Source organism: Sinohyriopsis cumingii, chromosome 13, assembly GCF_028554795.1.
Source record: "Sinohyriopsis cumingii isolate HCF-2022 chromosome 13, ASM2855479v2, whole genome shotgun sequence".
Lineage (NCBI taxonomy): Eukaryota > Metazoa > Mollusca > Bivalvia > Unionida > Unionidae > Sinohyriopsis > Sinohyriopsis cumingii.
Window position 1 is genome coordinate 71,575,670 of NC_142973.1, and position 24,877 is coordinate 71,600,546.

Genomic DNA, 24,877 nt, shown 5'->3' on the forward strand with positions numbered 1-24,877 from the left:
AGGAGGAGAGGTTCATAAACTTCCTCCTCTAGCCCTCCTGCCATGACAACATGTGAATGACAGGCAAAAAGGGGTTTTAAACTGAGAATTATTCCAATTGTCATTGTTTCTCTGTTAAATTGCATACGAGGAGGAGGAGGAGGTGCCATGGACCATACAAAATGAGGATGTTTCTTCAGTGGCTTAGTTGGGCCTAGTGTCATAGCCATCAAATGGTGTTGCAGATCCCTTAAATCCTAAGAAGTCACTGCAGGATTAACCCTCTGAATAGTGTCTCTGCAACTGCAATCAAAAGGGGCAGTCCATAAAGAGCTGCAAAAGCCAGCAAAGCCTTGGATGTCTCCAAATTTACATTCCTCCTGAGGCAAAGTAGCTATGCAGAGAATGCTGTAAAATGTATTGGGAGTTCATGTCTCAGTGTCTTATCAATAACTCCTAACACCTTCTGTAAAGATTCCTCCTTTGACAGACTGAAGGAAGCTGAAGAGAGAAAGGTCAGCATCTAAAATTACCATCACCTTAAGTTCAATGTACTGAGAGCCTTGATGGGGAGATGGGTCTAGATCCATGCTGAAATCCCACCTGGGAGGCACCAAAATCCAAAGTCCAGGGCTTAAGAAGGCAAGTAGGCAAATGGGCCCTGTAAATATTGACTGAGATTAGGGGTCAAAGTGTACAAATGGGGACAGAACACCCCTCTGATGTCTGTCCCCTTCTTGGCCATGACAATTCGTGATTACAAGAAAGCTTCTCTGAACTGGAGAGGATCCTAGCTACCATACCTGGTGATTGGCATCCAGTGCTGTGATTACAGCCCAGTGCCTTGTGCTTCATGATTGGCACACAATGCCCAGTAGTTGCTGCCTAGTGCCCAGTAACAGAAACTCTGTAAATGTTACTTGAAACATTGCATGGTGAGTCCAAAGCCAAGCACCTGGTGACCATGTGCCCAGTGGCAAACCTTTTATAATTGGCACTAGACACATATTCCAGTGCCTTGCACCAGGTGACCTAGTGCCCAGTGCCAGATATTCACTGAATATCATCTGACATATACTACCCAGTGACCAATGCTCAGTGAGAAAAGAGACAAAACATCCTGAAGTAATTTTTAATATATAAAGCAAATGGTTTGCTTGAACAAATACAATTTACATTATTGGAAAAAGGTGATCCTCAGAAAATGTCACTTTGTAAATATGCTGGCATCAGACAAAAAATTTAGAATTTATTTAATGATAAATATATTTTCATCTCATCTTGTAAAGTTCAGTACAAACTTATTTCCAACTTTTCTCATTGTTTTATAATTTGGTTTTCATATTAGTATTCAAAGAGTTAAAAGATACACTTCTCTCCCATCTGCCATATTAGAAACCTGAGGAACTCTGCATGTTTCCAGACCATATCTACTTGATGATGGCACTCTAGTTAATGCTGAGTAATTTTAATCATGTTCTAATCCATCCAGACTCTATGGTAAGTTAACTGAACTCATTTACTGTAATGGACAGTGTAAAAATATTAGGAGACAACACACTGGATGGACAAAATGGTGAGCATGAGAGATTTGTGATAGAGAGAGAGAGAGACAACACAACGGATGGATGTAATTGTGAGCATGGGAGTTTCATGACAGAGGGAGACAACACACTGGATGGATAGAATGGTGAGCATAAGAGATTCATGATACAGGGAGACAACACCCTGGATGGATAGAATGGTGAGCATGAGAGTTTCATGATAGAGGGAGATAGCACACTGGATGGACAAAATGGTGAGCATGAGAGATTCGTGATAGAGAGAGAGACAACACAACGGATGGATATAATTGTGAGCATGGGAGTTTCATGATAGAGGGAGACAACACACTGGATGGATAGAATGGTGAGCATAAAAGATTTATGATACAGGGAGACAACACCCTGGATGGATAGAATGGTGAGCATGAGAGTTTCATAATAGAGGGAGATAACACACTGGATGAATAGAACAATGAGCGTGAGAGTTTCATGATAGATGGAAACAATACACTGGATGGATGGAACAATGAGCATGAGAGATTCATGATAGAAGAAAACAACAGACTGGTCAGATAGAATGGTGAGCATGAGAGATTCATGATAGAGGGAGATAACACACTGGATGGATAGAACAATGAGCATGATAGATTCATGATAGAGGAAAATAACAGACTGGATGGATAGAATGATGAGCATGAGAGTTTCATGATACAGGGAGACAACACCCTGGATGGATAGAATGGTGAGCATGCAAGTTTCATGATAGAGAAAAACAACAGACTGGATGGATAGAATGGTTGGCATGAGAGTTTTTTGATAGAGGGAAACAACACACTGGATGGATCGAATGATGAGCATGAGAGTTTCATGATAGAGGGAAACAACACACTGGATGGATAGAATGGTGAGCATGAGAGATTCATGATACAGGGAGACAACACCCTGGATGGATAGAATGGTGAGCATGAGAGTTTTATGATAGAGAGAGACAACACATTGGATGGATAGAATGTGAGCATGAAAGATTCATGATACAGGGAGACAACACACTGGATGGATAGAATGGGGGAACATGAGAGTTTCATGATAGAGGGAGATAATAATAATAATAATAATAATAATAATAATAATAATAAAAATAATAATAATAATAATAATAATAATAATGAGGACTTTGTATAGCACCTAATCTTTAGAAGCTCTAAGCACTTTACAACATTAGACAACACCTATAAGATAAAAAAACATATAATGATATGATTACAAAAACAAACACCATGAAATTAGAAAACATAAAAAACATGTTGAGAATATTTAAGGTAGGAAACATTATTAGGTCTTTAAGTTTGTTCTTTCAGTCAAAATAAGTGAGTTTTGAGAGTACTCTTGAATAGGATCACTGTGTCTTTGTGTCTAGGTTCAGTGGGCAATTCATTCCACGTTGCTGGGCCCTGGTATGCAAAAGAACGCTGTCCATAAGACTTTGTTTTCATAGTGGGAATAATGAGTATACAATTGTCAGAAGAGGAGCGTACGTATCTTGCTGGTGTGTACACATGGGTGAGGTCGGATAGGTATGTTGGACTAGAGTCCATCAGTGAAATGTAGCACAGAGAACAAATTTTGTGTTCGATTCTGGATCGAATGGATAACCAGTGTAGGGTGTGTAGGGTACAGATCAGTGGGGAAATGTGCTCTGATCGTGGTACTCTAAGTATGATCCGAGCAGTTGTGTTTTGAACTTTTTGAAGTTTCTGGAGTAGATTTTGAAATGAACCAGACAGAATTGAGTTACAATAGTCCAGTCTTGAAAGTATTAATGAACACACAAGTGTTTTAGTGGGTGGAAAAAATGGTGAGCATGAGAGATTCATGCTAGAGGGAGACAACACACTGGATGGATAGAATGGTGAGCATGAGAGTTTCATGATAGAGGGAGACAACTCAGTGGATAGATAGAATGGTGAGCATGAGAGTTTCATGATAGAAGGAGACAACACACTGAATGGATAGAACAATGAGCATGAGAGTTTCATGATAGAAGGAGACAACACACTGGAGGGATAGAACAATGAGCATGAGAGTTTCATGATAGAAGGAGACAACACACTGGAGGGATAGAACAATGAGCATGAGAGTTTCATGATAGAAGGAGACAACACACTGGATGGATAGAATGGTGAGAATGAGAGTTTCATGACTGAGGGAGACAACACACTGGATGGATAGAATGGTGAGCATGAGAGTTTCATGATAGAGAGAGACAGCGCATGGGATGGATAGAATGGTGAGCATGAGTGATTCATAATAGAGATAACACACTGGATGGATAGAATGGTGAGCATGATAGTTTCATGATAGAGGGAGACAACACACTGGAGGGATAGAAGGATGAGCATGGGACTGCTATGATAGAGGAAGACAACACACTGGCTAGATAGAATGGTGAGCATGAGAGTTTCATGATAGAGGAAGACAACACACTGGACGGATAGAATGGTGAGCATGAGAGTTTCATGATAGAGGGAGACAACACACTGGAATGATAGAAGGATGAACATGGGACTGTTATGATAGAGGAAGACAACACACTGGACGGATATAATGGTGAGCATGATAGTTTCATGATAGAGGGAGATAGCACACTGGATGGACAAAATGGTGAGCATGAGAGATTCGTGATAGAGAGAGAGACAACACACTGGCTAGATAGAATGGTGAGCATGAGAGTTTCATGATAGAGGGAGACAATATACTGGATGGATAGAATGGTGAGCATGATAGTTTCATGATAGAGGGAGACAACACACTGGAATGATAGAAGGATGAACATGGGACTGTTATGATAGAGGAAGACAACACACTGGACGGATATAATGGTGAGCATGATAGTTTCATGATAGAGGGAGACAACACACTGGATGGACAGAATGGTGAGCATGAGAGTTTCATGATAGAGAGAGAGACATCAGACTGGATGAATAGAATGATGAACATGAGAGTGTTATGATAGAGGGAGACAACCCATTGGATGAATAGAAGGATGATCATGAGAGTTTCATGATCAAAACTTTCCACCAAAATCAGCATGAGATAATATAAAAAACAACGATTTACTCAAGGCATGTGGATTATAATAATTACAAATTAAATGTCAACTGAAAAATCAAAAGCAACAAAAGAATACCCCAGTTTAAATATATTCATGTTGAAGGGTTTTTCAAACAAAAATTCTTACTTAATAAACTTACCTCCCATTTGGAGACAAGTCTTTTCCGAAATTTTGGAGATTCCACACCATATTGCCTTAACTTTTTCTGTATATCCTACAAAGAAATAAATGTTCAACTAAAATTAATTGAGAAATAGTTTGTAAATGAAGTTGCACCCATGCATCTTCCCTCTTAATAACTTTAGTATAAAATGAAAACGGTATTGTTGTTTGTTTTTGTTTTTGTGGGTTTGATGCCAATCTTCAGCACATGATTGGCTATACTGTGCATTTGTGCTCACTTCATATTACATTTATGAAATGATTTGGACAGAAGCTTCACCTTGCAAAAGAAGGTAGAAATTATCTTACAAGTTTTACACACTGGATTTATCATATATATCTGCATGTGTTGAAAACATGATGAAAATGACTGACTTTATTCAATAAAACTACAAGTAAAGTGAAATGATTCTGCAATACATATGGATATATTTGTGAAAAACCCATTATTCTTTGTGGCAATGGCCCTAATGTGAGACCTTGACCCTAAAGTCAACAGGGTTCTTCAGTACTTTGCAGTGGCAGACATATTGGATGTCAGATCAGTTCCATTTTCATTTAGGACCAATTAGACATCATAAGATATCTTCTCAATATGGCCATCCATTCACGAGTAGCAATAAGATTTTCAAGATGGCTGCTGTGGTGGCCATACTGGATATCCGAGGTACCAATCAGGACCAATTAGACAATGGAAGAATGAATATGTAAAATTTTGTGCCAAACCTTCAAGTAGTTTGGTAGGAGTAGTGATACCGTGTATCCCCTAGGGGTGCAAGACTGAGAGTAAAAAATCTCCTTGGTGTCAAAATTGGGGGTCAGACTGTGTAAAAACAAAACTACTCATAATTAAATTGTCCAATATTTTGTCTGGTCCACTGGCTCTTTTACAAACAATATCCTTTTACCACTTGTCAAGATATTAAGGGTTGGCCTGGATGCTCATAAACAGCATGTCCTGACAAGAACCTTCAAGCAACATACACCATAGTCAAAGTGTTGGATTCATGCCAATAAGGGAGGAAGTTCAATTCCACCATAAAAAAATCAGTTATTGTTGTGCACCCTTGGGCAAGGCACTTTGCTCTATTTGCCTTGGATTAATATAACCTTTTTAGTGTTGTTGTGCCATAACAAGCAAGCCCAAAACAAAACAAAGCTGTCATATGGGCAACTGTTTACCACAGCTAATGTCCTTGTTGCAACAAGTTGTTTTGAATGTTGAATTTGGAACCCTAGCACCTTCAAAATTAAAAATACCATCATTAATTAAAATGTCCAGGCATTAAAAAAATATATTTCTTGCTGTCTGTATATTTTTCCTGAATATCTCGTTCAGAAATATAATATCTCTCAAATATTCAATTGAGTTATCTCTGCAGTAAGAGTGGCATTCCCCTTTTCAAGCATGAGCCTGTTGATTAAAACAATAGCAAAGGTAAACTGAACTGATGGACCTCAGTCCTGAAAATTGGATGGCCTTTACCAATGAAAGGAGTGTAGCAGTTACAAATTATTTGGGCCCTCTCCACAGTTTTTGACTAGAAATTGTTTAGGTATTCTGGCCAAGTGGTAAGAATATAGTGAGACCTTGGAGAAATAAAAATCTTTAGAACAGGTTAAATGCCATCTCCTGCCCCCTCAGTAAGTAGAAAGAATGAAAAGCTGTAAAGGGCAGATGAACAGAGGCATTCATTAAGCTAATCTAAGGGCAGATGAACAAAGGCATTCATTAAGCTAATCTAGGGGCAGATGAACAGAGGCATTCTTTAAGCTAATCTAAAGGAAAATGAACAAAGGCATTCATTAAGCTAATCTAGGGGCAGATGAACAGAGGCATTCTTTAAGCTAAACTAAGTGCAGATGAACAGAGGCATTCTTTAAGCTAATCTAAGGACAGATGAACAAAGGCATTCATTAAGCTAATCTAAGGGCAGATGAACAAAGGCATTAATTAAGCTAATCTAAGGGCAGATGAACAAAGGCATTCATTAAGCTAATCTGTATGGGAAAAAAAAATCCTAAGTTTCTGTTCCAATTTTCAAAACTTTTCTTCTGTCAGCATAAAAATCTATTGAACAGAAATTTTGTATACCACTAAAAACTATTGCCAATTTTGAAATGTGTTGGCAGAATTAAAGACTCCAGATATTTAGATTAGTAATGGTATTTCAGGGTCATTCAGCCTTTAACATTGGTCCCACCTACCCCATGATACTTCTCACAATGTAACCATCATACAAAATGAATGCATTGAAACCCATCATTTTCACTGCTCATTTAGTGATACCTCATATAGTGAATGCCTGTATAATAAGGGTGCTTGTTCATAAAGGACAATATTGTATGACCCCTTTATACTTTAGATAACTGCAAGCTAGTGACACATGTCCATTGAGCAAAATAACTGGTAGCCCTTGAGCATTTATAATGGACAGATTTCACAGTATCATATTTTACTAGTATATTATTTCCATCATGCAAAACCATGCATCTTATGTACACCAGGTTTTCTATGGGGGAATACCAATGTCCTAGAGTCAGATTAAGATAAACATTTTTACCTCCATTGATAACTCCAATTCATGTTTGCCAGAATGCATGTTAGAATACCTGGAATGGGCTTATCTTGTCATACAAGGAGTGCAGCCTCAAATAGATAAGATCAATGTATTTTGGAATAAGAACTTTTGACCACTTCTAAAAGCTTAAAGCTTAGAGCTGATTCTGAGCAGAAATATGGACAAGAATTTATTGTAGTTGAGCAAATAAATTATTATTTCTGCAGCCAAAAAGGCAGATGTTTTTGTGAGGTGGTATCCTAATTTGAGACCAATTGTCTCAGTCCCAAATGAGTTTGCTATGTCAACCAAAATCATTAAGTGAGAAACTATATATAAAAGAAAGATTAGTCTAAACAGAGGAATGAGTATTTCAGAGAATGACAATGTTATATTATCTTTGATCAAAATAAGAAATCATTATATTTGAAAAGAACAATCCTATTGGGTAATTTGATATTTAAAATCAATAAATATATGCAGTAACCTAAAACAAATGTAACTATGAAGGGTTTGAGTTCACCACCAGCATTTACACAGACCATTATGGGGGACTTTACCACTTGTATAATCCTGTAAGACATACATTAAGAGCTGTATTAGCTCAATTGTGTGACAAAACAAATCGGCCCATGAAGATCAGAAGTCCATATCAACTTAATGGGACAAAACAAGTCCATGAAACCCAGTGAAGTCCATATCAACTTGATGTGACAAAACAAGTCCATGAAGATCAGAAGTCCATATCAACTTGATGGGACAAAACAAGTCCATGAAACCCAGTGAAGTCCATATCAACTTGATGTGACAAAACAAGTCCATGAAGATCAGAAGTCCATATCAACTTGATGGGACAAAACAAATTGGTCCATGAAGATCAGAAGTCCATATCAACTTGATGTGACAAAACAAATCGGTCCATGAAGATCAGAAGTATCAACTTGATGGGACAAAACAAATCAGTCCATGAAGATCAGAAGTCCATATCAACTTGATGTGACAAAACATGTCCATGAAGCCCAGTGAAGTCCATATAAATTAGATAATTATATACTGAGATAAGAAAAAAATACAAATAAAAACCAATATCAGCTCATGAAATTATGTGATGTGCCACTGAACAGGTTAGGCACAGTTGGTAAATTCAGCTGTTACATGTATCACTAAATACAGCCATAACAGCTCTATCATAATGTCTACAACTCATTACATCTATAAGGCAATAACTCTTTTCCACAACTGAATGCATATCGAGCAGTTCATGAAAAATGTACAAACTTCAGTATGCATACTTTATCACATGGTCAACTACAGCAGCAACTTGCCTCAGCACTTGCACAGAGAGGTAGAGAGCAGATTAGAACAAGATAATAGTAGTAATAATAATAATAATAATGATGATGATGGTGATAATGATGATAATACTACTTCTAATAGTAATAATAATAATAATAATAATAATAATAATAATTCTTATCTATCAAGGGTAGCTGAATTAGAATGCAATTGTATCTTGTCTTTCTTGAGACCCTCAGTTACTTTCTAACAATCTACTTGCATGTATCTTAAAAATATGTAGGTAAATGTACAGTCCTAACACTTAATAAAGGAACAACTAAGCGACATGTACTTTACATTAGTTTGAACATATCAATCAAATTTTTTTTAAAAACCCAGAGTAGCATGAAGAAGGACAACAGCTGGAGTGGAAACAGGATGAAAGTAGACATTTACATGAAAGAAAATTATGTTCATTGACCCTAGACCTTACACTGGTAATACATTACATGAAAGAAAATTATGTTCATTGACCCTAGACCTTACACTGGTGATACATTACATAACTCAGATCATCTAGATGCATGTCAAGATGTTTTGAATAAATGTCATATATGTTCATGTAATGGTTCATATATAGAAATAAATTTGTAAATTCAACAGGATATAGTGATATGTTCATCCCTTATTCCTTCAAGCACTTCTGAGTCAAATGATGGGTGCTTTTTCTAGTAGATACATTATACTTTCAAAGTACATTTGTAAATAAGCAATTAGATGTCAGCAGTATGTCAATTATTGTTTGCAGGGTGAGATATAAACAACTTCTTAACATCTATATGCAACACCAGTACACAAAAACATATTAGTAAGACTGAAAATAAATTTAAACACCCTTCAGAGCCCTTAGCTAAGTAAAACACTCCCCCATCCCCCAAATAAACAAAAACAAACTCATAGAGTCATTAAATTCAGGCCCTGTGTAGTATGTTTTGAAAGTGCATTAATGCATTGATACAGAGTATAAAGTGGTTGATACAAATGAATACAACCAGTATGAAAATGTATCAGGATACAAATGAATACACCCAATATGAAAATGTATCAGGATACAAATGAATGCAACCAATATGAAAATGTATCAGGATACTGATACATTGTACAGTGCTTTCCATTTTAATATTTTGGGAATCTCAAATAATTAGAACTATTAAGGTTTGGTTATGAAATAATAATGTATTCTGTTAAATATTCATTATCAGTAAATACTTTCCATTATAAAAGGGAAGAACATATTGAAGTTTCCACATGAACAGATATGTAGGTGTTTATTAACATTTAATAATTTTATGAACTCATCTGTTCTTGTTTGCTTTCTTTGTATATTCCTTCTCTTTCATAGTTCATCCTTTGTTTGACCTGTGTAAAAGACTTCACTTTTCACAAATATCAAAACATAAATAACATTTTTTTAAATTGCAATCTATGTCCTGTTTAACTTTAAATATCAAACCATTTTTGAATTGAATCAAGTTTTCTTCTATTATATTAAGACATCATTTTGCAACTATACTTCAATAAGCATTCAACCATTTATCAGTTCAAGCAATGACATCATCTAAACTTTATTAAAAGGCCAGTCAACAATATCCTTTCTTCACATCTATTGTCAAATTGTAAACCAAAACAGATTTTGGAATATCAGACTTTGATGACTAAAATTCTGTATTACTCCATGACTGTTATGTGTGCAGGGGCAGAGTTAGTACAACCCACAAGGCAAGTTCAGACACTGTCTAATAATGACTACACCTGACTTTTTGATGATTTTACTCTAATACAACAAGGCCAGTCCCCACTTTTTCAACAACTCAGTTTCTTGAGGTGACTGCAGACATTATCCATAAATAATGCAAGGAATTCAAGATTAAAGTTATTTCTGCTTTTTTTATCTGCTAAGCAGTAAATTCATCTCCATTATTCTTCAACGATACAAGATTTTCAAGATGGCTGCAATAGTGGCTGTACTGGCTGCAGGATCAGCATCATGTTTCTTTAGGTCCAATCAGAGATCATATAGAGTCATACAATATCTTTTGGAGAAAGTCCACCTCAATATAACCATCCATCCATTAAGGAGAAGTAGCAATATTATTTTCAAAATATATATATATATAATTTAAAAGCAAAAAAAAATTAATTCTCCTAGTTTGCCAAGCACTGTTCATTATCCCACACTCTGAGATCCAACTGGGGATCACAAGTAGCAAGGTAAACATTTACGACAAGTGGGTTTTTGTCTCCCATTCCCTGAATGTTTCACACTGGTTTCTTTGATTTTTGTGAATGCATCATGCTAGTGTTGCTCCTGATTCATTTATTTTTGGGAGTGATTCAAGGAGGACAGTTGGAATTTCTGGTACAATTTCCATTTGAATAAATATGCATAATTGATTATACTTGTAGATTGTATGTTCAAACATGGTGTTTCACAGCAGAAACAAGTTTGTTTGGCTAAATGAAAGGAGTAAAGAGGTGTGGGGGAAAAAATGCTTGAATGAGAGCTGTTGTGTACATGCAGCACAGTTTAGAAGAGGGTGTTCAAGGGTCTAGCCTTGATGTAAGTGTGGTACTGGAACATGGTCAGATTACAGGATGTACTCGTATTGTGGTGGTCACCGTTTAGCAAGAGACATAAAGAAGTTGAGAATATTTTAAGGAGCCATTTAATAAAGTTATTTATGAACTACAAGCAAAGCAAAATGCATTAACTTACAACAGAGTTTAAAATACAAACACAACCTATTTAGAAAAAGTGACTCATAAGGTTTAAGATATAAGTAAAATAAAATCCATTTAGAAAAAGTGATCTGTATGGCAGTGAGGTCATTAACTGTGACAAAAGTATGTGGCAAATCTTATTTATGGCCTTTCTGGAAGTTGCTATTGACAGTCAGAGGTCAGCTTTTTAAAGACAAAAAAATCTCTGGCCTAGAAAAATGACTACCTGTGCACTGACCTTGACCCATATCTCCACCTAGTATTGACCAGGTACAGCAAGAACTCTCAAAGGACTATAAGCCAGTCTCACACCTCATTCTTAATGGCATGCACATCCAGTGTTGCAAGCTTGTCAGCACACTGTATGGCACTGTGTTGCTGTGTGCACCAACTGTATCTAAATGACCCTTCCAATGGCTGCAAGAGGCTGGCTGCTTTCAAGGCTCAAGCTCATGCAGACAGCACAAGGTGGGATGCCTCAGTAATGATACCAATTCGTCTTGGCCAGAATGCATGTTAGAGTACCTGGGTTGGGCTTTACACCAGCACAAATCTGCCTTTGAAAACCAGCAACAGATTACCATGGATGATAAATGGAATGACAAGGAGGCTGCACAACGTAGAAGACAAAAAGAAAATAGAAGACTACCTGGTAGAGTTACTAGATGAGGGAGATGAAATGGATCAAATATAGGCCATATCTGAGCTTTCCAATGTACTTCTGCATGCTGCCACACCAACGCCAAGGGTCTGTCCACTATGAGTTATCAGACCCATTCTCTGGACAGCTAAAACCAGCCTTGCCTGTTACTGGTCCCAGATGGCAGGCAAAAAACTACTTGCATTCACCTCCTGTAATGCTCTCTGTTCTTCCCAAACAAGGATTTGACATGGTTACACTGCATTTGCTACTGGGTTAGCATCCCCATGGTGCAGAAGATGAAGTATCTTTATGCCATACAGTGTCAGAGACTATGATGACATTCTCAATGATAAAGTCTACCTTTACATTCACAGTGCTGGCCATGGCCCAATAGCACTGCACTGTAATTACCTGGTACCATATCCTTGGGGTCATCCTAGTTACTCACAGTGACCCCATGCTCCTCTATTGCTGGATCATACATTAAAAGTGCATCCAAGGGCACAAGGGCACAAAATCGGCTGTGACATGGCTGGCTGGTCATAGAAAATTGTTATGCCAGCAGAAACTATGATACATCTGAAAAGCAGGCATTTCTGCACAAGAGCAAGTTGTAGAGGACAGTGGCTTTCACATAGACAACAACTATGATGACTCGCTGTAAAACTTAAAGAGTTCATGCCCTTTGGGGGTCATACCATTTGGTGGTTCCTGTTGACACAAAGCCAGCCAACACAATGCCAGGAGCTGAGCCAGCTACAAGAGCATTCTTAAGGCAATTGTGCTCCAAAAGCTATAATGTCTGTGCTGAACCTCTGAAAAGCAAACATGACACCCTTGAGGTGATGACCCAAATTCTTGCTCAAGGAGTACAGCAAGACTCCATCCACAACCTATGGGCAGAGAGCAAAAGAGAGTTTACTTTCTGCCTCTTTGCAGCCCTGGCAGAAACAAATAGCACTGACTTCCACTTCACTGAGCCTAAGAACTATGCTACATTCACATGAATTGACCACTTCCACAACCTCTCCAGGCCAGGATTGAGCATTGGTTTTTGACTAACGGAAAAAACAACTGGATGGACATCCACCCCACAATTATAATGGTCATATGCAATGCATGTTGACCCCTTGACCCCTTGCCTACTCACACCATCTGGATGATCAGAAAGTGCTAGTATGCCAAAATACAAACCTGCTAATGGTTACCAATGGAGGTGTTCCTTAGTGGTGGGTGGACATCAACCTGATTAAGAATCACTCCCAAACCAGGCAGCATTCTGCATGTAGTACAGCTGGCAAACTCAAGGCACCAATAATAAAGCTTTGTTAAGCATACATAATCCCAAATCTCACTTACTATAAAAATTGCATTTTATCACACAAAGGTTGGGAAAATATGTTGCTAAAGTGAATAACTAATGAGTTTAAAGGTGGGCCCTTTTGTCAACTTTGGGTTACACTTCTTAGTTTATCCTTACTTTTGCATAAAAAGGCAATATAAAACACCTTGGGGTTTGTAATTGAGTGGTTCTTTTGTACAATATTTGAGAGTGCAAGTGTATGTGTGTGAAGGTGTGTGTGTGTATATGTGTTGTGTCTAAGTAAAGGAACATGAGTAAAGTTCAGAATGGAAAATAATCTTATAGTAATGCCCCATAAGCTGGTCAGGTGGTGATGTAGAGGAACATGTAAAGGCAAAGTTTCAGTACAAACACTCATTTGCTATACTTATTAAAAAAGCTGAAGAATCCTTATTATGTTTGGGTTAGGTAGAATATATTTTTGCAAATAAATCATTGTGTCACTTGTGAAAAAAAAGAAAGAAAAAAGAACAAAGAACAAAGCCATTACCAGGTTCAGTGAAAAATGGCCATGGAAGGTTTTTGACATCTTGCAAGCCATCTGCAACATTTACACAGAGGTGCCATCCATTAGGTCTGCTGTGTGCCAGAACAGCAATATACAGCTGCACAAGAAACAGCTCAAATGTACATTGAGTTGCAGTTAGCTCAAAAATGTTCAAAATATCTATAAGCCACACAGTTGATGTGGCAAGCCCCCAGCAACAAATATTTACAGGCCGCAAAGCAGATGTGGCAAGCCCCTAGCAACAAATATTTACAGGCCACATAGCTGATGTAGCAGGCCCCCTAGCAACAAATATCTTGTATATCTGCTGCACAGGCAAGGGCACGTAAATGTCAGAAAGCTTGGGCTCAACACCAATCTATGGACCATTGTCTGTTTATTCACCAGTCACCAGGTAGTACTTGCATGCATATGACGTAATCAATATGATTATTGTGCTTACATCAGTATGCGAGGATCAAAGAAAGATCAACAATTTGCAACTTCACAAACAATCTAATACTGCTTATATCCTGTATTCTCACAGTGATGGGATTCATCACAAACACAAATGTGCTCACAGTCACTAGTGGTCCAGATATATCAGTGCCAACTCCCATTGTTCCAACACCTAAACCTAATCACAGCAACACAAAAGAATGGGTAAAAAAGCAGCTGGAGTGACTGTTTTGGAGGCTGAATATGCTCTGAGAAAAGGTTTTGGTGATGCTGCCTGGTATTAATGGTACTATACTGTAGCATTTCTCCAAAAAACAGCTGCCAATGTTACCAGAATACTACAACATTTCTAAGTAAAAAATTTAGTTTAAATGTTTTAAACTGTGCATATATTCCCAGTACAATGGGATTACAGGCAGAAGTTCACTGTGTGTGTTGGGTAGATATTACACTGGGATTACAGGCAGAGGTTCACAGTGTCTGTTGGGTAGATATTACACTGGGATTACAGGCAGAGGTTCACAGTGTCTGTTGGGTAGATATTACACTGGGATTACAGGCAGAGGTTCACAGTGTCTGTTGTATAGATATTATAATGAATATAAGGTCTCACTGGATAGTTTCATATTTTGACACCTCCCTAAATTTTAAGGTAGAAGGCATTGAACCTAATTATCAGAAGCCTCACATTTATAAATTCACACAGAAGCTAAATCTGTAATGTGGTTGAGATTTACTTTGAGTTAGGCTTGGAAATGGATTGGCTTGTTGGTGACTGCCTGTCACAGTTAGATGAGCATTGGAGATCAAATGCGCAACTTGGGCTGCAAATGAGCATCTGACTTGGCTTACGTATTTACATGCGTCTGCTTATGGGGTAAATATCTAAAAATCTAGATGGTTGAGGGGTGATGAAAAGTATGCAAATTTGTTATAGTACTAGTGAACTTTATTCATGCATAAGGTACATACTGATTCTTTTAGCTGCCTTGTCACAGGAAAATATTCAAAATAGCTCTTTCCTGTCAAAAACAAATGTAAAAAAGAGGGGTTGGTGGCAGTGCTGGTTCAGTATAAAAGCCACCAGTTATATTAGGAATTAACCTGATTGCCACAGTCAAAATCTCACATGTATGATTTCTACAAAAATCATTAGTTTGTTTTTATTTGTATTTTCAGTGTAAAATTATTCTCATTTTTCTGCAATATAGGTCATTGTCGTATGAAAATTCACCAGATAAACTGTCCAGTGAGACCTAATGAAGAATGATATGCAGAGCTGAGTTAGGGAGGGTTTATCCACACCGAGTGAGGGTTTATTCAACCTGAGGGAGGGTTTATCTACACCGAGGGAGGGTTTATCCACACTGAGGGAGGGTTTATTCAACCTGAGGGAGGGTTTATCTACACCGAGGGAGGGTTCATCCACACTGAGGGAGGGTTTATCTACACCGAGGGAGGGTTTATCCACACTGAGGGAGGGTTTATCCACACTGAGGGTGGGTTTATACACACTGAGGGAGGGTTTATTCACACTGAGGGAGGGTTTATCCACACTTTAACCAAAGCTAAACAAAGAACTATTCTTTTACAAAAATGAATATGCACATGATCAAAGAAATGCTAAATCGAAGGCAAAAACGTAACATTAGGCTTGCAAACCAATTCCTGAAAGACACTGAAATGGTTTTTGAAACAAATTAAACTTGATTATCTTTATATATAGAGCCTTCTCATTCTTTATGATGCACTACCTGACAGCACCAACTGAAGGAAATTCAGCATATGCCTTTATGCCTTAACTGAACACAGAAAGGTTTTCAAGTAGTTGTTGGCACAAAACATCATTGACCCGTTCTCCAAGCAAACCATCTAGAATCTCCACAGTCTACACCAGGCTCTTGCACCTATGGTTTGCAAGCCAATCATTTTATGATCCTGTATAAGAAAAATAACTGTGCAAAACTGCTTTCATGTCTTCATCTCTATTTGTTTAATTTTCTGCTTCATTTTTGTACTGCCACAATGTGAACTTATACTCTAAGCTATACGTGTTCCAGTACCAATGCTCTTTGAAACTGTGTCACATGTACACAACAGCACTCATTTAAGCAGTTTTTTGCACACGTCTCTTTACTCCTTAGTTTTAGTCCAGCACACTTGTTGTTACCATGAAACTCCATATATGACTTGACATTTTCTCCAAGCACAGCATGTTTGTTTTGTTTTTGGATCAGGTCTATCACACCTAAATAAAGCAGAGCTGGTTCAGGTTTTACTTTTTAAAAATCATCAGCATTCCATCAAAAAGTTAAAAAAAGAGAGATGTTGAGGAGGGCAAAATTCTATGATTATACACCACCTCAGGGTAACTTGTACATGTTATACAGTGACCATCATCTATTTTCAAGAACTGAAAAAAGAGGGGCATTGAGGAGGGCAAAACTGTAATAAGACACCACTTCAGGGCATCTTGTATGCTTTACATGGTAACACATCATAAAAGAAAATATAAAACTTGACTATAAAATAAATTACCTTGTTAAAATTGCCAAATCAATAACAAGATCATTGAATCTTGTATGAAATAAATTTATTTGTACTGCAGCCCAAATACACTAAAACTAGGCCACATTAGAGTGCAGTATCACCTTGCAAGTCTTTCATTGCTAAGTGTGTAGCAATAGTAAATAGATTAGTAAAAAGTGTAATTTTTATTATTCTAATGAGTAATTAAGCTAGTAAGGGTCATCAGACTAAATCTTGTTTAATTATTACCTTTTGTGCAGCATTTACAAATCTTTAGTAACTGTAAATTAAATGTTCAATTTTGGCATGCACCAGATTGGAATGAGAAATTCATGTTGTGCCTGGAACATTTTGCAACTATAACTCAATCACATATGCAAAGAATTCTGTTGGCTTTCAAAACCTTACATATGCAAAGAATTCTGTTACCTTTCAATAACTTACAGATGCAAAGAATTCTGTTATCTTTCAATAACTTACAGATGCAAAGAATTCTGTTATCTTTCAATAACTTATGTATACAAAGAATTCTGTTGTCTTTCAATAACTTAAATATGCATAGAATTCTGTTACTCTTTATAACTTGCACATGCGATTCAATTCTATTACTCTTTAAATAACTTACATATGCAAAGAAATCTTTTACCTTTCAATAACTTGCATATCCAAAGAATTCTTTTACTCTTTATAACTTGCACATGTGATTCAATTCTATTACTCTTTAAATAACTTAAATATGCAAAGAAATCTTTTACCTTTCAATAACTTGCATATCCAAAGAATTCTTTTACTCTTTATAACTTGCACATGAGATTCAATTCTATTACTCTTTAAATAACTTAAATATGCAAAGAAATCTTTTACCTTTCAATAACTTGCATATCCAAAGAATTCTTTTACTCTTTATAACTTGCACATGAGATTCAATTCTATTACTCTTTAAATAACTTACATATGCAAAGAAATCTTTTACCTTTCAATAACTTGCATATCCAAAGAATTCTTTTACTCTTTATAACTTGCACATGAGATTCAATTCTATTACTCTTTAAATAACTTAAATATGCAAAGAAATCTTTTACCTTTCAATAACTTGCATATCCAAAGAATTCTTTTACTCTTTATAACTTGCACATGAGATTCAATTCTATTACTCTTTAAATAACTTACATATGCAAAGAAATCTTTTACCTTTCAATAACTTGCATATCCAAAGAATTCTTTTACTCTTTATAACTTGCACATGAGATTCAATTCTATTACTCTTTAAATAACTTACATATGCAAAGAAATCTTTTACCTTTCAATAACTTGCATATCCAAAGAATTCTTTTACTCTTTATAACTTGCACATGAGATTCAATTCTATTACTCTTTAAATAACTTACATATGCAAAGAAATCTTTTACCTTTCAATAACTTGCATATCCAAAGAATTCTGCTAAGTTTCAATAACTTACAGATGCAAAGAATTCTGTTAGTTTTCAGTAGCTTATATTATGCAAAGAATTCTGTTACTCTTTAAATAACTTACATATGCAAAAAAATTCTGTTACCTTTAAATAATTACATATGCAAAGAATTCTGCTACATTTCAATAACTTACAGATGCAAAGAATTCTGTTAGTTTTCAATAGCTTATATTATGGAAAGGATTCTGTTTGCTTTCAGTACCTTCATGAACCTTCTTTTGGCCAGTAACTTGTCAAACCTTTCATCTGTTTGAATTTTGTTAATAAAATTGTCACCATCATCCACATTCAAACTGACTTTGACTGCCATGGGGTGAATAGTAAGCAGGGAATGCATCGAAACATGTTTCCAGCAGACTACACTTTGTGAACATGCATTTCGACTGGAATGAAATTCAACGCTACGCATGATGAAAGGAAAGTGAAGGAAAATGATGAAATGGGTATAAAATTAAAATAAGTGGGACAATGAAAACATAGAGGAACATATGAAAATAACAGTAAGGTGCTGTGTCTCCTTAAATATAACTAGCTGACACAATGATCATCCAAATCTTGCAACCACTATGCAGACACAGAAAGACCATCATGCTCTACTGCTATCTCTAGGTCTAGAAAAACATCACGTTGTCTGTACATCGGTATCATGAACTCTCTATAATGAAAAGTGTTAGCAATTACTCTATGTACTCATAAGTCAAATTAAACTGCACAACAACATAAATCCTGATCTGCCATAGCATAATGCACCTACAGATCTGGGTCTATGCTGTTTGTTCTACTGATTAGTCCTAACAAACTGCACAGACCCAGATATACTGGCACATTTCGCAAAGGCAGATCTGGGTCTGTGTAGTTTGCAGTTGGACTCATATTAAGTGAGTACATATAGCATGTTGTTTTTTTAAGTTTTAACTGGGCATATTTTATAAAACTCTGAATAATAAAACATGCCAAGATTATCCACCCAATTTCATAAATTCTAAATCGAATATCAATCTTACATGGAAAACAACGGCTGAAATCTTTCTGAATGGAGTCTCTTGCTCATTTGATTTCTCCTGCAGAGGTACTAGCTCTGTTGGCAATGCTGCATCCATCAGCAATAAATTACAAAATAATTATCGTTCAACTTATATCCAAAATAATTTGAGAATACAAACAAACGTTTGTCACTCCTAAACCCAAAGTTTGACACGGACTAGACAGAAGATGAGGAGTGGAGCAGTTTTATTCACCTTTGAGGGTGGCTAGATTATAATTTATCTACGTACTTAGGTATGTCCACTCCAACAGACTTTTGGCCCACTGTTATCAGCTGAAGACACTCAGCCTCTGATTGCAGCCATATCATAGTCTTAACTAATCACCATTATGTCTTGACTGGTCTAACCTATCTATCTTTCTTATCAGCAAAGTCTATATTTACATGCCAATAAACTTCTTGGATCCTGAACTAGCAACAATTGTAAAACATGTATGAAATCATGTATGATTTTTTAAAAAAAGTTTTAGCTTTGTCTTTAATATAATAACAGCTATTGCAAAGACTTTTAATTTAATTCCAGATTTAGAAGTCTTGACTTTTGAATGTAAGACCAGTTTCATCAATGTACCATGTCTACAAAAAGAAGCTAATGCAACTTGAAAAAAGTCAAATAACAATGACAAGAAAATTAAATTGTAAAGCCTGTCATCAGTGTACAGTGTATTATTCTTCAGAATTCAACTAGTGTTCTCCAGCTTCAAAATGCAGTTCAATAAATTAGTTCTCTCTCTCTCTCTCTCTCTCTCTCTCACACACACACACACACACACACACACAAACACATACACACATGACCAGTCAAGCTAAAACAATTTTATGAGCAAACGGCATAGTTTCACATTCAGAGGCTCAGATTTTAGAAATCACCGATCCGTGCAAGCTTAAGATTAAAGAAAAAGAAAAACTGCTTGTAAATGAAACCATGTTATAATGAAGCGCTTTATAAAAGAAACTATCATTATCATGAAGGGCCTTATACAGGAAACCATGTTGTAATGAGGGGCCTTATACAGGAAACCATGTTGTAATGAGGGGCCTTATACAGGAAACCATGTTGTAATGAGGGGCCTTATACAGGAAACCATGTTGTAACGAGGGGCCTTATAGTGAGAGTGCCATATGATGACTTTCACAAATGCTGATCCAAAGAACAATATTGTTACACATTTGCAAGCATTATGATTTTGATTTTGAAATGCAAGTATAGCTTGAATTGTGACAAAATGCAGGAATCAAGAAAATACCTCCATTTCTAAGAGACTTTAGCATGACTAATTTAAGTATTGTTCAGTTGAAAGTAGTCAGTGTATCCCTGCCTTGGTATGTGACACCAAGATGTGCCCTCATGTAAGTCTGGTATGTCACACCAAGATGCACACTCAATATGAGTTTAGTGTGTGACATGCCAAGATACACCCTGAATGTGAGTTTGGTGTGTGATGTACCAAGGTACAATATCATTGTAAGTTTGGTGTATGACACTAAAGTTCACTTTTAAGCTAAAAAAAAACCCCATCTCATTTCAAGTGTGTCACTTTTTATTGTCAAACATACTTCTGCCAAATGTAACATACCAGCTACCTACATTGCAAGTTCATAGCTAAAGCCCCTTTCTGAGTATGTTTTGTTATTTACCTAGAAAATAAAAACTTTTAACAATGGGCACACACAAGGTAATTGATGCCTCAAGAGCTTTCCCCAAGGAGGATTTGTACATTCTCTATGTGGGTTATCATTATTTACTAATTCATCTGAAATCCATATAAACAACAATCCCTGTTATGAACATACACATCATGTCTCCAATAGTGTGACTGATAGCGAATTGTACATTAAAGGTAGTGATAAATAGTACTCAGGTCTATATCTGTACTTGAATCATATTCTAACTTTAGTTTTGCATTTGTAAAGTACATATCACCTGGTCACCAAAAGTGAACTCCCCCAAAGTTTGAGCCTGTTGGGATACCCAATGATAAGGACTGCCCCAGTGGCAAATGTAAGTTGGGTGTATGCATTTGTCTTTTCATGACAGGTTAATTAATATTTAAATGGTTGGTGTGTCCGGGGGAACCAACGTTCATGCATGCACAAACTTGTTTTTACATGCACAGTTAGCGTATACGGTTATAACATGAGGATCTCAACAAGTTCTGACCCAGGGAATACTCCAGGGGGGTATTGATCATTGTCAGTTGCATGTATAGATTTGTTTTTGTCATGCTTATTAAATGCTTATATGGTTATTGGGCTGATAATCTCAGTAACGTTTATGTTGTGACCCACATATAAGTTCATGGGGAAAGAACCTAGGGCATGACCTTGAAGGCCCAGTCTCTGGCACTTAGGCGCCCTGTATGCGGGAGGTTGTGGGTTTGAACCCCGGCCAAGTCATACCAAAGACTTTTAAAAATGGTACTAACAGCTGCCTCGCTAGGTGCTCAGCATTAAGAGGTTAGTGTTAGGACTGGTCAGCCTGGTATCAGGATAATGTGACTGGGTAGGACATCATACTACTTGTCTTTGGCATGATCCTCAGTTCTAGACATCACTTTAAACTGCCACACTGCAGATATCGTAGCGATATGACTGGAAAATTGTTAAAGCTATGTTAAAAATCTAAATCACACACACACACACTGGCACTTAGGTAACTGATCACACAACATCCAGGGCATGACCTAGAAGGTACAGCCTTCAACATTTAGGTAGTTGATCAAACACAAAATTTTCACATGGGTGAGACAAACAACCCAGGAGTTATTCTAAAGCCTATATAAAATCACCCTACCATACCAACCCCACACCAAGGTAGACCTGAGGTCACTCCTACCATACCAACCTCACAACAAGGCAGACCTGAGGTTACCCTTACCATACCAACCCCACAACAAGGCAGACATGAAGTCCCCCCTACCATACCAAACCCACACCAAGGCAGACCTGAGGTCACTCTTAACAAACCCAAACCGCACCAAGGCAGACCTGAAGTCACTCCTAACATACCAAACCCACACCAAGGCAGACCTGAGGTCACCCCTACTATACCAAATCCACACCAAGGCAGACCTGAGGTCACCCTTACCATACCAAATCCATACCCTGGTAGACCTGAGGTCACTCCTACCATACCAACCTCAAACCAAGGCAGGCCTGAGGTCAAACACTTTCAAATGTAATTATTAAAGTGGTACTTGCTTATTTAAATTTTACTGCAATTACAATTTCTCACTTCAGGACCAAGTAATTAAGCTAAATTATTTTGTGGAATGTAAGTAATTACATTTTGATTTCTTTAGCTTATGTGTTTTTAATAAATTCATATATATTTCTCTGTATTGTGCACTTCTGAGTTAGAGAGAGATACCTATATCAGAGATTTAAATTAAATTTTTAAGAAAAGCACATACTGTTAATTAAAACAACTTTTTCATTTAATTTCATACACATTATAATTGCTTATTACTTTACTAATTATTAGGACTTTATCTGTCATATGGGATATGACAAAAAAAAGTTATTGATGATAATAACAATAATAATAATAATAATAGTAATAATAATAATAAAAATAAAAAAATTAACTACTTTATTTGAAGAGGGTAGCACAATGGAACTAATCCTTGTTGTGGACTTCTATTCCTTTTTACATATGTACACACATCTTTCATAGCTGTATAAACAGAAAAGAAAATGCATACAAATTTTAATTCTTCCTTGGGCATGAAAAAATACACAAGTTCATACTGAACAAAATAAAAGTTATGTAGAAATAATTAGTAGTAAGTAATAACAAACTAAATTTAGCTATGAACTTAATAAAATGTAAAATGTTATAAAATATGCTCCATCAAGGCACATACAATATAAAAATGGTGAGGAAACAAAAATGAAGGTTTGAGAATTGATACTTTCAGGTTATGTCTTTGTCAAGTTAAACAGGCTCCACGTTGTATCAAATGAATTGAATTATAATTAAATGCATTTTCTCTAATTTCCTTTGGGATTCTGTTCCAAATTATTGGCCCTGAGTACTGAAAACATTTTAAGGAATTCTTTATTTGGTTTTGAAACAGAATGAGTTAGCCGATATTGATCTCCAACTGGGAGTGTTGCTTTCTTTTTTTGCATGAAATAGTTCACTGAGGTGTATTGGGGCCATATTGTTTGAAAACATAAGAGTAGCCTTTCTCAAAAATATGTGTTCACTTAACGTTGAATATCATTCATTGCATTTGGGATGTTTTCAGCATTATCTAGGATGAGTCTGGAAGCTTTCTTTGCAAGCAGAATAATTTGCAAGGATTTTTGAAGTGTTTCTTCAAATAACATTACAGTAGTATAGGCATGGTTGTACATGTATATATCTTTTGTAATATATTGACCTATGTTTTGGTTGGTAGATATTACCACATTTTGCATACCTGGTAATAAACACTTACATGAATTAATTTTGTGACACTAGACTAGAATATATTGTTATTTGATTTCAAATTGTTGTCAATCATAACCCCAGAGATTTCGTCATGGTAACCAATTTTGCTGAAAATTTCCTGTATCCTGCTATTCAGATTCTTCTGTTTTGTTGGGTAGCCAATGAACACCTTTATATCATAAGACCTAAATACAGTTCTGATTGGTTTGGTCTTACCAAAGCAACACAATAATGATATTTAGTCCTAAGCAACAGGAATAAGGTGCATTGCCTATTGACACAGCATGACAGCCAAAATGGGTTAGTCTTATGGTAGAATTCTAATCCATATCCATTTGCAGGTTTGACTGGGCCAACTGCCTTTAGTTAGATGCTTCTGGACACACAGTACTAATGATACGGAAAAATTGGAACCAGCCTGGAAATGGGTTAACATAAAATAGAGTATATATGGGTTTGGCTGACCAGGATTGGTTAATAACGTAAGTCAATATATTTAAGAAAAAGATTCTTTTGAGAGCTTATCCTAGTTGTAAATGAAAAGAAATAGAGACATTGTTTTATTGATGGAATTTCAGTCCTTTAACACTCTTGAGTTTGGAACACTCATTACTAAAATTAGCACCTGACTCTTTGGTGCAGAATTGAAAGCACATGTTTCAAACACAAGCAGGTCCAGAAAATGCCACGGCTCATATGTGTTCCTCTACACAGAAGCTGACATCCAGGTTTCATCTATTCTGATAAATATAGGTTTGATCATGAGCACTCAGAAATTTTAAGTTATTGAGTTTTTAATATCATGGTGTTTGCATAGGTTTGCTATGGGAACTGAATTAGTACCGTGAGTCCTTCTCATGGCATGCAGAAGAGCATTACTGGACCCATTCTACATCTCCATGGTTGCATGTGCTTCTAAACATAGTGTATTAAATTGTGTTATCTTCAAACAAAAGCATGTATGGTATAGAGGATATCTGCTTGTATCAAGTGTCAATAATGGATATATTTCATCAAGTGGGTT

The 24,877-nt window shown here is 36.5% G+C and overlaps 1 protein-coding gene across 1 annotated transcript in view; it reads right to left on the minus strand.

The window, feature by feature from the left end:
* The window catches only part of LOC149785820 (H(+)/Cl(-) exchange transporter 7-like), a 155,984-nt gene extending 136,436 nt beyond the window's left edge, over window positions 1-19,548 (minus strand). The window contains exons 1-2 of the mRNA XM_089931242.1: window positions 19,375-19,548; window positions 4,775-4,849 (exon numbers count right to left, since the gene is read on the minus strand). Of these exons, the coding sequence (XP_089787368.1) occupies window positions 4,775-4,849; window positions 19,375-19,470 (171 nt within the window). The 5' untranslated portion in view covers window positions 19,471-19,548. The remainder of the gene's footprint in view (window positions 1-4,774; window positions 4,850-19,374) is intronic.
* Window positions 19,549-24,877: the final 5,329 nt, after the last annotated feature.